At 39.5% G+C, this 16,828-nt stretch overlaps 2 protein-coding genes across 4 annotated transcripts; one reads left to right on the forward strand and one right to left on the reverse strand.

Moving 5' to 3' along the window:
- Positions 1–299: 299 nt before the first annotated feature.
- tbc1d20 (TBC1 domain family, member 20) lies at positions 300–8,367 on the forward strand. The gene is made up of 8 exons (XM_023426079.2): positions 300–737; positions 960–1,145; positions 1,319–1,399; positions 2,334–2,520; positions 2,716–2,817; positions 3,644–3,785; positions 5,596–5,774; positions 6,016–8,367. The coding sequence occupies exons 1-8, from the start codon at positions 680–682 to the stop codon at positions 6,278–6,280; spliced, it is 1,200 nt and encodes a 399-aa protein (XP_023281847.1). The 5' UTR covers positions 300–679; the 3' UTR covers positions 6,281–8,367.
- Positions 8,368–9,218: 851 nt separating this feature from the next.
- On the reverse strand, positions 9,219–16,069 carry rbck1 (RanBP-type and C3HC4-type zinc finger containing 1). Of its 3 annotated transcripts, none has more exons than XM_023426070.2 (13): positions 15,968–16,069; positions 15,668–15,715; positions 15,129–15,273; positions 14,685–14,781; positions 14,137–14,335; positions 13,688–13,845; positions 13,390–13,563; positions 12,842–13,002; positions 12,613–12,709; positions 11,884–12,063; positions 11,702–11,800; positions 11,000–11,143; positions 9,219–10,824 (listed from the first exon to the last, which is right to left on the reverse strand). In XM_023426070.2, exons 2-13 carry the CDS (start codon positions 15,705–15,707, stop codon positions 10,744–10,746), a joined length of 1,575 nt encoding a protein of 524 aa, XP_023281838.1. In that variant the 5' UTR covers positions 15,708–15,715; positions 15,968–16,069; the 3' UTR covers positions 9,219–10,743. The 3 variants fall into 3 exon arrangements, with proteins under 3 accessions (XP_023281838.1, XP_023281837.1, XP_023281836.1); XM_023426069.2 differs by having other exon boundaries at positions 15,862–16,046; XM_023426068.2 differs by having other exon boundaries at positions 15,668–16,046.
- Between the last annotated feature and the right edge of the window lie 759 nt (positions 16,070–16,828).

The raw sequence follows: 16,828 nt of genomic DNA on the forward strand, positions 1-16,828 counted from the left end.
TGTACAAGCCTATGGAAACTATCTTTAGATTTAGACCATGGTATATGGAAAGAAGTGTTTGGCTTTTGAAGCACAAATACTTGATCAGAAAATAGACAAAGACAATATGCGATCAAACTTAGCACAGTAAATTCATAAATTCACACTGTTTATATATATATGTATAATATTATGTAATAATAATAATCGTTAATAATATTAGTTTTAGTAGTATTTTTATTATAGTATTAACACTCAAAGGTAGACGCCTCCTCCTCTTCACCTCCCATCATCCTGACCCTACGTGATGATGAGTCAGTCTGGGCAGGGAGGATCTCTAATGCTAATGTATCCTATTGGTCGCCTCAACCAATGTAAACATGTAGCCGTTTCATCTCTCTAAACTTATTGATGTTAAGCACTTTTTTCTTATCGGTAACGAGTTCGTCAGTAGTCTGCACAATGATGGCTGTGTTGCTGGAAATATTGGTTTCAGAACCAGGACAGTGCAGCGTTAGCTTGGCGACTAGCTAACGCTGAATAGCTAACTGTTGTGGTCGTGTTTTGTATGAGGCTGGCTTTGCTAATTAGACGGCTAGCTTCCAGTTGGCAAGTAAGGAGGGATAAATCGAGTTTAGCCAGACAAAGGATGGCAAGTAATGTTATCTAACAAGGACACATCAAGAAGTGGAGAAAGAAAATGAAGAAATCTAGAAGTGCTGGTGCCTCGTCACCAGTGAATGGAAAACAAGGTAACGGTAAGTGTCATGTCGCTAAGTTGACAGTCTCCAGTTTAGCCTATCATACTGTGTATTCCGGGTAATTTCGGGGTTAAAAAAACACATGATTGCTTGCGTCTGTTGGAGTTAGCTAAGCTAATCACATCGCCTGAAACGACCGTAAATGTATTCGTTACAGTTGCAAGCTGTAGCAAGTCAACACATGCTAGCTAGTTAAACACGGTGTTTTGTGTGTCTCAGACTGGGACACCAGGCGGAAGAGGAAAATTGCGGACATCACGCAGGCCCTGAGCGTGAGCCCAGTGGATGTAGCAGCTCTGAGGAGGATGGCTATCAGTGAAGGAGGACTGCTGACTGATGAGATACGCTGTCAAGTGTGGCCTCGGCTTCTCAATGTGCCCCTTGAAGTCCTGGATCAGGAGCCAGGTGTCATGTTAGCTATACATGCATGGACAGAGTAATATAGGCTACACATCTATATGCTATTGCACATGCCTTTCCTTTCCTACTATGCTTGATAGTTATTAAAACACACAGGTGCACGCTCTCCCACATATTTGACTCACACAGCATTGCTAATTGTGACATGTCTTGTCCAGAGACTGTGGAGCGAGAGAATAACAAGGACTACAACCAGGTCCTGCTGGATGTCCAACGCTCACTGAGGAGGTTCCCACCTGGTAAATAATGACAAACAACTCAGTTTGACTCATATATGCTATTGCCAGCTGCATTGTTTCAGATGAACACACACAATCAAGCTGTGTGTCCTGACCACCAAATCTGACTCTCAAATTAATGATTTGAATATACTTTAAGCCAGTCATTTCAGCTCCTCTTGGAAGCCACCCATTCACCTCTGCAAATAATTAAATGGCATTGCAATATGCAAACTGCTTTGCTATTACTTGCTGTTTGTGTTGCCTTTGGTAGTAGTCAACCTAGCATACAAAATTACAGGAATACAGCCATGTTGCCTTCTCTGTTGTTACTGAATCTCTGCTAGTCCATCTCAACAGTATTGTCAAACCAATATCTATCAATTTAACATTGAGCTGCACCCAGAATGTGTGACTGGTGGTGGGAAAAAATGTCAAAACTGTGGAAACTTCAGCCTCTGCAAGCTCTGATCTCAGTGAACGTTGATCTGTGCCAAACTGTGGCGTCCGTCATCATCATGCGGAACAGTTTTTCCTTTAAAAAAGTTCTCCTTCTGGAGGAAAAAACTCAACAATAATATACAGTACTGTATTTTTGATTAGAATCCTTTAAATAAATTAATGTTGGTATTTGGTATTACTCAAAACACAACCGCATTTGTACTTATTTAGCTTTTATCCTGAAATTATGGAATTGCATTATTTATTTACTAGTTTTTCATTCATTCATACTGGCAAGCTTGATTGGTAGGGGATCCAGCAATGAATGTTACAATTCATGCTCCATAATTACTCAGATTATCTTCTGTTTGGCTGAGGAGTATAGCACAACAAGCACTATTTCTAAATTGTGAAATCATAAGCCCGAAGGAATTACAATGGAATTAGTAATGAAAAATTGGTATCAATACATTAACTAACAAATATTTATTTTGTTTTGGGTGGACTTGTACAGGTATGCCAGACGAGCAGAGGGAGGGTCTCCAGGAAGAGTTAATTGACATCATCCTCAGAGTTCTGAAACGTAATCCCCAGCTGCACTACTACCAGGGATACCATGATATTGTTGTCACCTTCTTATTGGTCCTGGGGGAGCGCCTTGCAACTGCTCTTGTGGAAAAGCTCTCCACACATCATCTCAGGTACTTAACATATACATATATACATATAAAAATATATACATATATACAAATCCATTTAAATGGGAAAGTGGGCTGAGATTTTCTCATTTCAAAAAGAATATCCTTTCCCTCCCCTCCTCCCTCCCTTCTCCCTGGTTTAACAATAGGCTCTATTGTGCAGTCTAAAAATGCTCTTTGTTTTATCCTCCTTCTCAGGGACTTCATGGATCCCACCATGGACAACACAAAACATATTCTTAACTATTTGATGCCCATCATTGAGAGGGTCAACCCAGAGGTGCACGACTTCATGGAACAGTAAGGCTCTGCTATTGTAATGACAAAAGGCCAAATCAAATAATAGATAAAAACATATGAAGCTTTGCAAAATGAAATATCCACCAGAACTTTATTGAACATGCAGCAATTTTGCCAGGTACAGCAGCTATAACTGAAGCTCAGTGTTGAGAGTATTAAAGGCCTTCATACCCAACAGAGCTTGCCCTTTGGTTATGAAACTTAATACGATTTGTATCTGCTCGATAAATTGTTTCCAACAGTGTCTGTTGTCCTGAACTTGGATATTTCATTTTCATCATTTAATTATTTTCACATGCTAAATGGAAATAACTTTATAACAATTATGCAATCTTGAGAACGTGCCTCTCTTGATAATCAGTTTGATCACTTTACAAAAGATAATGGACGCATGTACCAGTAGGTTTTACTCGAAGAGAGACACAACAGTGTGTTTCCAGTAAAGAAATCCTCAGCATTTATTGTAATATTATGGGTATTTTTCAAAGGAAATTTAAATGGATGATATATTCAGTTGAATTCGTTTTACAGCCACTGGGTTTGGCTGTTTCCTGTGAAGGATGACAGCTTTGACAGCTTAGTGATCCTATTATGACAGCTCAAGTTACTTGTGTAAAGACTTAAGATCACAGGCCATTAAGTCCTCCCACTAGGTGGGCTAACATGTCACTTACCCCTTATATCTGACTTTCAGTTCCAGATCCCATAACAGATCTGTAACTTCCAGTCATTTTTGGTCTTGAGTGCTATATTGTACCTGGTGCATCAGAACACTTCGGTTTTGTGTCCTGATATAAGAGGATCTCTGCCATGTTTTGATTCTTAGGGCTGAGGTGGGTACAGTCTTCGCTCTTAGTTGGCTGATCACCTGGTTTGGCCACGTCCTTTCAGACTTCCGCCATGTTGTCCGGTTGTATGACTTCTTCTTGGCTTGCCATCCACTAATGCCCATCTACTTTGCTGCTGTGGTGAGTTCCCTAAAATCAGCACTTAATGTACAGTACATGAATTAAGTCTGCTCAATCAATAAAACATTTCCAAAGGAAGGGACATTTAGATGAGCTTAATTTTTTCATATGTGAGCCTGAGGCAAACAGTTATCCTTTGATGGTGCATCCATTTACTTAACTCGGACAGTGTTGTCACTGTGCAGAGGCCTGTGTGACAGTGCGATGATATACTGTATGATGTTATGCCCAATGTTAGGGTTGTGTAAAGGCAAAATTGTAGGTTGCTAGGATGTCACGATGCCATGACCTCTACTGCACTTAAAAAAGGTGATATTGATTGTTAATGAATCCTTTAATATACATTGCTGATCAATTTTTCCAGCCCTGTTGTGGTGGTCTTTCTCAGAACTCTGCAAACTTCAGGATTTAAAGCTGCAAGTCTTAAAGCCCTGGTTTCAGTAAAAAGAAGACCTTGAAGGATTACATTTTTAATTCTATATTTGCTCTCTGTCTCCTCCGCTCCCTTCCTGATCCACACTAGGTTTTGTTGGCCCAGTCAAGGTTATTGTTATTACAAAACTAGGAGCTTTGGTGATAAGGTATTATGCTTTTCAAAACATCACTCACGCTGGTGTACTTAAGGTGTCTCAGGAGAGCAGCTTACTACATAGCTTAATTTTAACAAATTAAAACAAACTTAAACCAACTTTAGAGAGTGTGAGTGTGACTGGATTCATATTGTCTGGCAATGGCTTGCCATGATATAGGACAGGTTGGCAAGTAGGTTTTGCCTCAGGCCAATTTCTTTCTAATCCATTAGATGGTGGGTCAGAACATAATCAAAGGCTAATTTGAAGAAAACGATTGATTAAAAATGCAACTGGAATTTTCTTTGTTACTGTTAACGTGTGGCGCTGTGGCCGATAGTCATATATTATATGTTTGACTGATTTATCGAACTGGTGTTATTTTTTCATAACACATATTGTATGTCCACAAGAATCCCTCGGAACTTCCTGTCTGAACTTTTCAAAATAAAAGCTCGAAATAACTTGAAAGCATTGCTGTAAAAAAATCAAACTCATGCCTTTATTTTGTTAAAGAGGAACTTATACTTTAGGTAACTGTTGCTGCCATGATGGAGATCTATTTTAGCATCAGGCGCTGTGCACTGACTACAGTGCAGCGGCTGCACTGTAGTCTGATGCATGACTGTATGTGTCTGTCATCCACTCTCATCATGGATAAAAGTATAATAAGTATTCTTCAGGTGGGGGTAGATTCTCTATTTGGACATTATAGCTAAATTTGGGACTGTTGGTCCGATATTGTAAGATTAAAAAACACCATATATTATTGCTGAAGGGCAGTTTTGCTCCCTCCAGCATTGTTTGGTTTCTACTTAGAAAACTGTTTAGTGCTTCTCCCAAAGGTTTTCCTGTTTTCACACACTCACACACCCTTTCCTTCCCCTCGTGCAGCCTAGCATCTAAAGATGCACATGAAATGACACATTGAGTATAAGGTTATACGGTTACAATCAATACAGAATACAATGATCATTGTGTATAACATGTATAATTTCTTAACAGAAGCCATTTACATCTACATCAAATGCATTTTTCTCCCACACTGTATAATTAGATCACTGGCACTGTTTAAACCATAACGTCAGGTTAAGTTTAATGTGGCCACTGGTTCAGATAACCTGATCTTCTCAGGCATTGTATTCGTAATTCTTCTATCTCTAATGCAACTATACCATTTTGGCCCTTTGAATGACAGATGCGCCTATATGTGATATTTGTACATGGTACATGTGTTGCAGATTGTACTGTACAGAGAAGAGGAGGTTTTGGAGTGTGAATGTGACATGGCCATGGTTCATCACCTGCTGTCTCAGATTCCCCAGGACCTGCCGTATGAGACACTCATCAGCCGAGCAGGAGACCTTTTCGTCCAGTTTCCTCCTTCTGAACTGGCTAAAGAGGCAGCCTCACATGACAGGTGTTTATCTCTTTAGGTTCACTACCTTACCTTTTACAGAACACTACTTGCCTCAGTGGCGTGAATATTTAATTCTCTGCTTCTACATTCGCATGCTGACTGTTATTATAAACTGTAATATTTCATATTTCATTTTCTGCTGTTTCTCAATGACTCCAATTACTCACTGTTCTTTTATTAACCCTTTCATTTTCTGTCTCCCTTGGTCTCTCTCTATGCATCTCTCCGTTTTCCTCCTAAGCATGGCAACCTCTACCTTTAAGGACTTTGATCTTGCGTCCACTCAACAGCGACCAGACTCTGTTCTCCGTCGCCGACGCAGGCAAAAACAGGCTGCGCTTGAGAGCTCAGCATCCAGCTCGGTAGTAGCAGTGGCTCAGCCTTCAGCAGCACGGCGGTTTGTGCGACTGGCTGTCATGGGTCTGACGGTGGCTCTAGGAGCAGCAGCTCTCGCTGTGGTCAACACTGCCCTGGAGTGGGCCCCCAAACTGGACCTGTTTCCTTGAACTCTTTTACCCCTACACTCCAACTTATCTGTCCTTGACTGAATCTAGTCGGTGGGTCTGTTTCCAAGAACCCTTAAAGTAATAAACCACAAACCCTACAGTCGATAACACTGTCTGGAGTGTACTCTCTAAACTGAACCAGTTAACGCTCCTCCTTTTCTTCTAGGATGTTACTAAACATCCTACTCTGTGTGGGGCTTTTAGGACCCCAGCTGAGGGTCCTTTTTATGAAGTATACTCATGAAGAGCACGCAGCAGTGTAACAGCTACAGCTGCCGGTGTTCTGAAACGAAGAATCCATCCTGTTATAATGAAGAGACTGTATTTCTAAGAACTATTATTGATGGTGTCATTATTAAAGTTTATTTATATTTGGTATTAGGATAATCTGATATTCAGTTATGCTCACAGAGATTTATGCTGAAAGCTTAGTGGACTCACTACACTTGAAACTGCTGCCAATTAATAGAGCTGAAGTGAATGTATGAGAGTGTGAGTGTGCGCATGTGTGTGTTTGTGTGTGTGATCGCAATCCGTTTGTTATCCATTTGATACCTGGACTGAGACCAAAAAGAGGATTGGTAGAATCCCCTCTTTGTATAATTTCCTGTTTCTTAATTCACAGGTATGTCAGAAGCTGTATAGCAATATGGTCATTTCACACAGGCACTTTTTACGGTCAACATTTTATGTTTTTAGGTCCTTTTGTCCCTTTTTAGTTGTTTGAATAAGCCTTTTCAGTCGGGAAAGAAAATGTATCTTCCTTTCTGGGATCAAGTATCTTCAAAACATGTCAACAGTGGCTAAAATTTAGTTTGGCATCAATCAAAATCATAATATTACTGGTGTTATAAAAGTAGATGTTTTGTAGTCTGCTTGACACTTAATTTTGTAATTCAAAAGTTAAATGTGAGGATTAGGTCCCTGATTGGAGTACAACTTCACCAGTCCAGGAGGTAAAAATCCATATCCAGTTACATACTCACTTAATTGTTTGGTTGTGCAATCTTAAAATGTGTCTGTGTTTCATGGCCTCAAACGACTAGTGTATTTTGTCTGCTTCACTTTTTCAGGAGTAGATGATTAATTCTCTCCTTGTCGCTCAGCAGCTGACTGACTGACTGATTGACTGACTCACTCACTCACTCAATGCCTGGTAGCAGAAAATGTCAGAGCTGGGAGAAATGGCAAGTAAAATAAAAGTGGTAGTCTTTGGGTTGGCACAATGGGGGACCCAGTTTGCACTGAGAGCATTAGTTATGAAAAATCACTTTAAAATTAGTTTGGTAGGTGCTTTACTCTCTCCTATCGGAAAGGTGCTCCTGTCAGAGAAAGCACCTGAGCCTTTAAATAAATACTGTCCAACATTTGTGTTTTAAACATGACTGAACTTGATTTGAACACACCCCTCTTAGTAAATAGGATTGCCCGCAGCATAGAATTTCAGTGGCAGTCCGGCTCATTCCAATGTTCCAGTCATTTTCATTCAGTCACACATTTTAAATAGGGGATTGCATTGCAGTGTCAGTGGTATGGCACTCACCTGAATACCCAAGTCTTAACAGAAAATACTAAGCAAATAGTTTGTCAGAGCACTTCATTTTAAGTTGGTTAATTTGAAATCTTTTCGTCTTTTGTTTAATGGAAATCTTCACCTGCATTGGATGGCACAAAACCCAGCCGACTAAAAACATATCTTGAAAGCAACTCAAATGATGTAATTCAGAAAATTATTTTTTTTGCCACTGCGATTAGGAACTTTACACCTTGGCATCCCATTCCTATACTATGACTGATCGATTTATTGCCTTTGTAGTGAACTACTGATTCAGCTGGTAAGACAGACAGACAGACAGCTCGATCAAAATGAGGGTGGACTGGAACATTTCCAGGGATGCTCTGAGGTGCCTGAGAGAATAGCTGTTCAGCAGTATTGTAATGCAACATTTATCTGCACTCAGTGGTTTTCATTTATTTTCATTGCACTAAATGATTTATCTGCCTTTTATGTTTATTTTGTTATAATAAAACTGTCATACTAATGTTAAGTTGTACAAGAGAATGCTAATAAACTAGAGTGAAAATGTTCTGTGTGTTTGTTTGGACACAGTTACACATCAATGTGGAAACTTCAGACATACAGTATCTTTAGATACAAAATAAATTCTCTGCTTGGAATAATAAGTTGTGCCTGTTGTAGTTTAGTTGTTATTTTAAAAAGCTTAATGGATGTCTCCTACTTCACTGAAAAGTCTCTTCTGTGTTTGTGCAATGGAGATTTCAGGTTTCTACAAAAACTAAGTACATAACTCAGAATTTAAGGTGAGCACCGAGGAACTTTCCTCCTTCAGCAGACGAAGGTGAAAACGGTCTTTTAGTGTCAAACACCCAAGTGAAGTAACAAAACACATTTTTGACTGAAGAGGGATTTTAAGGTACACCATTTTGATACAGCAAAGATATTTTTCAGACCAGGAAGATCCACCTGAACCTTCAAAGAATTTTTGTCCACATGTAGTTACTTACATAAATTACTCAATTTGATATTTCCTCAAATACGGTATTTTGACAATTTTCAGATGGATCTGATATTTTACATTTGTACTCCTTTGTAAACTTTATCCGGCCTAATCTGTATTTATCAGGATTAATTCAACATTTGTGAGCCTTAGCTCTCAGTTACATTCAGCTGTGCCTTTGTCAGCATCATGATGACATCATCAGATTCACATACTTTTTTGTCATGTTCAGCTAGACTCCATCAACCTTTGTTATAGTTTGTTAACTTCACTTGTACTTTAAGCTTTGTGCTAACATTTCATCGTATTCCAATAATGCTAGAATGCAATGCCTGTATGTGCAGTGTAATAGTAGTAGTTAAAAATTATCACTTTCAAACACATGCATTGTGTCCATAAGTAATGAAGGTACGCCCATATGAATGTGGTACACGTTTTAATATTAAACTCAAAAACTCAAGTTATTTCTTATCAGGCTCTGGCTGAATCTAAAGTGTAGTTCACAAGTTGTACCAACAAAAACTGACAAAGTACAGCTGTTGCAGATACAGGACAGTTGAGCCTGTTGAATGTTGAGCTAAGGCTGATAAAGTGTAACTATGACTGCGTCTGACTTGTTCTAAAATTATCATAGTACAGCACATTGTTCTTCCTCAAGGCTAAAGAGTGAAAATATTTGAATTGTGCCTTCATGTTGTTGCTCAGCCAGCAGAGATGAACGTCTTCTAAAAGGTTCTTCATTTTATCTAATGACATGACTGAAGACAGGTTAACAAAAATTATATGATAAGACATGTTTCAACTAATAGTCAAACCCAACAAACACGTAAACAAAATATTTTTTTTATATATTATAGTACATTGGTTACTGTAAGTCTTGAGGAATTAACACGTAAGAATTACAGATAAAGAACCAAATACCTGACAAAAAAATTCACCATCATTATTTGTCCAGCTTTCTATGTTTTAAACCTGATACTTCAAAGACATTAATTGCATTGGAGCAGCTTGTTTTGCATTATGAAAACATTCATTCAATGTAAACACTTAAAACAACATCCTACACTGCAGTCTGATTAGTCGACTGAAAGAAGTTCCATTGCATACAAGTCTCATTTCAAATCAATCATTTTCATCACTTATCGACACCGACATTACAACTTGTTAGAATTTCAGAAAACCTTCTGGTCACTGTCAGTTTACTCCAGTAATTATAACAGTCATTTTTTTATTTCTCCTGGTGTTTCATAGATTAAATGATGAGTTGCAGGAAAAAAAACAATAAATTATTCATGAATGCTCGTTGTTTTAGTGGTAGGTAATTAGTTGTAGCACACAGGAAAGAAAAACAAAGGAAATTCCTTATTTGTTACCCATGGACCGACATTTTTATAAACTATATGTGAGTATAAGCTTTTTCTCACCTTCTTGTCTGAAAGTTTAAAAATTTAAAACTGGGTTTTTCAAACTACAAGTTTTGACTCAAAGCCAAACTTGTGTAAAAAACAATATCATGGTCGAATTGTGATGAAAGCAGTAGCCAGAAGTCAAAATGCATATCAAGCATTGATGCATCGCAAAGAGGTATTATCATAGCAGAAGGTCCCAGTAAAGCTTATCTTCTCACACTGACATTTAATATCCTGAGCTGCAGAGATGTAGGATATAGCTGGTAGTCTGCATAGCTTGTGTATAGTATATTTCTCTATGGTAACCAAACCATTGAAGAAAAGTTTGCATCAGCAGCAGAACAACTACTGTACAGTGTCCTGTCAGTGTGTCACTGAAATCAGGGCTGAAAGTCAGTAAAATAAATCAAAAGAGCACATGAACGCAGCCAGCATTAAACCAGAGGACTGAGCACCCGCTGAGGTCTACATTTCTTGAGACAGTGCATGTACTTGCAGCTCTTTGTTATAGTATGTGTTCATTAGTGTGCTTGCCTCAGTGGCAGTTTTGGCAGTTAGGATGACATGGTTGATTATTGACTCGACATCTACAACCACCAGATATGTCACCATTGCCCTGTAAAAAAAAAAAGAAAAAAAAAAAAGGAAAAAATAAGTCAGATACACAGGTTACTCTCCTCAACAATCAACCAACACTGTGCGAAAATGTTTTTATCTAGCTGTGTGTGTGTGTGTGTGTGTGTGTGTATGTATGAATGTGTGTGTGTGTGTGTGTGTGTGTGTGTATTCACATTTGGTCCCCAGCGAGCTTGTTTGGTGACCCAGCAGATTTCTGTCTTGCACATCAAACAGCAGATCCAATCACAGCCATCTTTCTTCTGGACGATGATGTCACACCGCGGACATTTCATGGCCTCCCCGTTCTGCAGCAGGCTCTGTGGTGAAACACAGTGAAACAGTGTAAAATGTTACTTTGCATCATGAAACAATTATGAGTTAAGAACTCAGAGTCTGAGGTACTGCTGGTGCATCACACATGGATATTGAAATATTGTCTAACTTATTGAAAATCCATGTCAGAAACTGTCTCCAAAATACTTTACAGTTCAACGCACAGATGAAAGAGATTTTATGATTCATGTTAAAGAAAACAGACACTCCATCAGCCCTTCCAGTTTAGGTTAGCGGCACACATCTGTTTTCATGCACGATTATACAATATTTACAGGGCCTTAGACAAGATAAAAATAAATAAAAGCTCTGTGCGATTACTTTTTAAAAATAAAATACTAACTTTAAAAGTTGAAAATTGTATTGCTGCTAAGGAAGTGGTCTGTTCTTTCGTTCATAATGAACAGAAACTATAAAATACAAGATTGTTACTGTTCCGCACATGTTTCTGGATCCATGCTGATCTGCCAACACCAGGGTGCACATGCCTGTTTATTGGCTAATATTAACAGGTGTAAATTTTCACACACTGGTTGACCTACCTCAAGCATCTGCTTAGTCTGCTGAGCCGCCTGGTCGTTCTCTGCTCGGATGCGCAGGTCATCCTGGTAGTCCTTACAATTCATGCCTTCATGGATGGCCTGAGAATACACACATTATCTCTTCTGTTTGCGTCGAAAGAAAAACTTTAGTCAGTTAATGTAATAAAATGTAAGAAAGCTACCCTGCAGAGGATGCAGTTGGTCTCATCGCACAGTTCACAGTGGAACTCGTTGACTTCATCCTCGTAGACGCACCACCCTCGACAGTTGGGAGTCTGACAGTGGAAGCTGTGCTCTGCGCGGCTCTCTGCGATGCTCAGACGCAACTCCAGAAACCGCTGGTGCTCTTCCTCTGTGAGCAGCTGCATCCAGGATCATACAGTTAGCAGTAACAAAAAGAAAGTCAGAGAGTGTACATATGATATGGATGTCACTTACACATAAAAGGAAATAAAGAAACTGCGACTTGTTGGTTGGCGCTTTGCCTGAAGCTTAATATACTGTAAATTGTACTGTAAATCCCCACTGTCCTATTGTTGAACATTTATGACTCAGGTATGCCATATGCTGTTGTTCAGCTGTTCACGCTATGAGATAAGATCATTTTTTATTAAAATCTTCTCTTCAAAATTAGGGTAAGCAACATATATGTACTTTAATTTTAATGTCAAATGGCAGAAAAAAAACTCCCTCACTTAACTTCTATTCCATACTTTTCTACAAGTTCTTACATTTTATAGGAGGGTTTGAAGAGGAATTTTTTATTAGTCCGACCAATCAGATCAATCATTTTCACAGTCATAACATGGATTATTTTCTGGATTGTTATTATTATTATTATTATTATTATTATGTTATTGTGAGTCCCATCAGCTTTTAGATTCTGAAAGTGTCTTGTCCTCCTGTCTCACCGCTTTAATTTCTCTGTCCAGTATCTTGCTGTCACATTTGTCAGGACAGGACACCTCAGCATCTTGACTGTTCACTATTGTCCCTCTTAGACACTCCCTGGACAAGGACACGCACACGTAAAACACACAGAAGAAATAATGTCATGTATATTCAGACTTACAGAAAAGCGGACAGAATACTTGTCGTTTTATGTCGTATGAAATACTACAAAGCTGTTTCCTGTCTGACCTGCAGAAGGTGTGCAGACACTCCCTGAGCACAATGCCCTCTCCTGGCTCCAGGGTAGAGAAGCAGATGGGACAGTCTGTCTCTGTGGCATTGGGGATAAGGCGCTGATCTTCTGTTGCCAACAAGTACAGGTAGTTCTTCTCTCGTTCCACCTGCTGAGCCTTCATTACCCAGCAAGAGAGAGAGATACATACACAGCACAAAGATTCATTACAAACTGTCATTATAAATATCATAACCCTGTGTTTCCAGCAAAGTTTTAATAGACTCTGGTGGTGTTATGTCTACTTTTCCATGCGTCATTTTTATTTTGTTGTGCAGAGTATACAGTAAGTGTCATCTATTGGTTCTGCATTTATCATAAATATTGTATCATAAAGGATTTTACTTTTGTCTTTTCCATACAAGAGAGCTATGCTAATCATCCAGTGACTTTAGATTACTACATATAACTTCATGTTTCAGTAACAGATTTATGCTTATAAGTCACCACACAACAACCAACAAAAGGTTCCGGGAGTTCTGGTTGTTTGGATTTTTAATGTTACCTGCTCATACTGCAGCATGGCCAGCTGCTCCTGCTGAATCCGTTGAACCTCCTGCTGGTCTGGCTGGTAGATGTCGGGCACCTTGTAATCCTGTGGCCGTTCCCCTCCACACATCTCACAGCCAGGACGTGTTGGCTTGTTCACGTATGTACACGAAGTACAGGCCCAGCCCAACTACACACACACAAACACATTACAATACAGTAGAGCTTACACAGCCCCTGGACACACATATAGGCAGTTTTATAGGGCTCAGACGCAATGCAGACATAATGCGTAACACAGTTTGTACACTGACCTGAGGTTTAGGAGGCACGGCTGGTTTAGGAGCAGTTGGGGGTTTAGGAGGAGGAGTAGGAAAAATCTGTTGAGGCTCTCGAGGAGCTGCCTTCGCACCACCACCTCCGCCTAGCCCTCTAGGAAAAAGCTGCATCGACTCCATCGACTCCACGATGCCTAGGAATAGATTATCATACCATAAAACTTATATTTATCCGGTAATCAAGGCTAGCGATCACAGAAAAACATTTCTGTCTAGGGCTGGGTATTGAGATACTGAACTTCAATGTATTTTCAGATTTGACAGAAATGTATCTGTATCCAGCAGCAAACACTGTCACGTTTATGAGCATTTGTCAATATTTTAATAAACTAAATCAGTAGATTAACTAAAACTGAAACTTATTTGTAGTCTTGATCTGTGTGTGTGTGTGTGTGTGTGTGTGTTTGTGTGTGTGTGTTACCGACCCTCAATTCGTAGCTGTTCCTGGTCCTGGATGTGTTGATGCCGTGTGAGATGACCAGCATGGGCGGAGAGGATGAACAAGAAAGCCTGGTCCCCGTCTTTACGGACACCGTGATTGTACAACGTGTCCCGGTCCTGAGCCAACCTTTTGCCGATGACCCAACGCTGCAGCAAAGGGTGGAACCCAAAGTCATGGCTGATCTGTGACGGGGAAATTAGGGACAGACAAGATCATTTGACACAGCTGTAATGTAACATCTGTTGAGAGGGAAAATGATTCTCGCTTGTGATCGTGACTGATGATAACAGAAGGTGTGTATGAACTGCATTTGTGCCAGTGTTCGTGTACATGCATTTAAATAAAGTTTACACACAAAAAAATCAGTATGTTACAGAAATCTGTGCTGCAAAGAATTGCATTAGAAATATAAAACTTCTAACTTAGTAATACCAGAAAGAAGCACCTGCTGTCCTACTATAGTATGCTATATTTTTCATAACAATACATAGGAAACAGGAACAGTCATCAAAGTTGCTGTCACATCAGTACCTTATCTTTAAGTTGTGCAATTGTCATACCAGCAGAAACCACAACATTCACTGGGATGTAGTTATCTGACTGAGCATCCTCCACTCCAACCTTCAACCTACAGAACAGAAATCAACAGAACCTGTCAGTGTTGTGTTATTCTGTATTTTATCTGCTTACTGCATAACAGAATCAAATGTAACCACACACAGGGACTCAGTCATGCATGCGCACACTTTTGTTATTCATTGCTTGTTGCCATATACTTTACTTTCATTTCCCACCAACCCTTATCCACTATATAATATATTAACAGAGCTCACTCTAAAAATAAACACTTCTCTTCAAAAGAGGGAAACTCTTCCCCCGCAAGAGACAAGGTTCATGGTTTTCTGTTATGGAAAAAATCGGGCCAAGGTAAGGAAGTCAAACACAAACATACACCTACACACTGTGGTGTCCCACCTTATGGAGTCCTGAGGGTAGGCCTGGCTGTTGATACTGACAGACACTGGGACAGAGAGTTGTGACAGCCTCTGGCACAGTTTAACAGCCTCTTCACTGTTCCCACTGCTGAGGGCTTCACCCAGAGCGAGGGCGAGTTCCTCCGCTGCAAAGGGAGCAAGGAAAAAGTTCTATCCCTAACGTCACTTATTAACAACACATGCCATTTCTTAACAATGGCTGCCACCATTGGATGGCAGTGTTTTATGGATTAAATATGCGGTATCTTGTCTATAGTTTTTTTCTGTGTACTTTCCCCCTACATAAGAGGAAATAAAAATTTGAACTGTGTCTTTTAGTTTGGTAGAACACAATCAAAACAATGGCCTGTCCCCCCACACATATGACAGAGATCAACAATTAACAGTGACACAAATGAAACATATTCGTTCCACGAAGACAGAATTAATGAAATGGGTGGTCTCATATCAGGAGTATACGTGAAACTAGATGTGATTAATGCCCTTACAACAAAATCGAAACTAAGTTGAGCTGCTTACCCTCCTTCAAACAAACTGTCGGTGCATCTTGGGAGGCCATGATCACGCCTGAAACGACAGGTAACATAACATGTGTCGCAGCAAACGTTGCTGTTAGGACAAAAAAACTAAACGAAAAAAAACTAACTCAGCTGTTTGTAAAACAAAAGATTTGACACCCAACTTTCCCCCCGCTTCTCGTGCTGTCAACGCACCCAAACAGTCACTTCCGCAAGTCGACTCCGTGGTGAGAGAGAGAGGGAGAGAGAGGTTGTGTGTAGGCAAAGCTGGACTGAAAATCACAGCCTTGAGAAGACTAACCTGCGTGTTTCTCTGCCTCTTTTTCTAGAGCAAGGAGCCTCTGACACTGACACTGACACAAACAGCTGGAAACGAAAGTGAAACTGACTCAAGTTCAGGAAGAGGAGATTTAAAAGGATTGCTTTGTTATTGCTCCGCCCCGCCGTCTTACTCCTGAAAAGCTTATATGGCATGATGTTGATGATGTTTAGATACACTTCAAGTACAAAATCGATAAGATTTGTCGTTCCACTATCTAAACAGCCCTCACTAGCACTCATTTTCTTTACCTTCTTTAATTTAAGGCAGATCATTGTGATCAACTCTACACTAGTCAGTCCAAAGACACTTGAGTTTATGAATAATGACAACAATAAAACTGCAATGAAATAGCCAATGTAATGGAATACAACCGTAACGTAACAGAATATAATCATAACTGAATATCATTTTTTAAAAGGTCAAAATAGTGACTTACAACATCCAGCAGATGGCAGTGTCTGTCTAGTGGTTTGGTTCTCACTGTAACTGTCAGATTCTGACGTTTAACTATACATTCATTTTGAAATAATAATTAAAAAAAAGGCTGATTGTATATTTGACCTCAACTATAAGATGTAGAAGAGAGGAAGAGATAAGAGAATAGATAATATTTTCAATAGTGAAAATTACTCACTCATGCTTTTGCGTAACAAAGTATTATAGTAGTATATTATTTGGATATAAGATTTCTGTGATTCATGTATAAACAAAAGTATATGATAAATAATAGAGGCTATAGGGAGCGTTTGTTACTGATCTAACCAACACTTTGATCCAGATGCACGGCGCAGATAAACGAGCCAATCACAGCGACTCCAGCAGGAGGGGCTGGCATCTCTG

The sequence above is a fragment of the Seriola lalandi genome, unplaced genomic scaffold (genome assembly GCF_002814215.2).
Source record: "Seriola lalandi dorsalis isolate HSWRI2012SDOR001 ecotype SW California unplaced genomic scaffold, Sedor1 jcf7180002054805, whole genome shotgun sequence".
Classification (NCBI taxonomy): Eukaryota; Metazoa; Chordata; class Actinopteri; order Carangiformes; family Carangidae; genus Seriola; species Seriola lalandi.

Bases quoted from the DNA above. Each gene is read 5' to 3' on its own strand.
- rbck1 (XM_023426068.2), bottom strand. From the start codon at position 15,734: ATGTTACCTGTCGTTTCAGGCGTGATCATGGCCTCCCAAGATGCACCG. The intron at 14,336-14,684 runs GTACTGATGTGA...TCCCCGTCACAG, and splicing joins TTGCACAACTTAAAGATAAG to ATCAGCCATGACTTTGGGTT. The intron at 13,846-14,136 runs GTCGGTAACACA...ATCTATTCCTAG, and splicing joins GGAACAGCTACGAATTGAGG to GCATCGTGGAGTCGATGGAG.
- tbc1d20 (XM_023426079.2), top strand. From the start codon at position 680: ATGAAGAAATCTAGAAGTGCTGGTGCCTCGTCACCAGTGAATGGAAAA. The intron at 2,521-2,715 runs GTACTTAACATA...CCTCCTTCTCAG, and splicing joins CTCTCCACACATCATCTCAG to GGACTTCATGGATCCCACCA. The intron at 3,786-5,595 runs GTGAGTTCCCTA...CATGTGTTGCAG, and splicing joins CCATCTACTTTGCTGCTGTG to ATTGTACTGTACAGAGAAGA.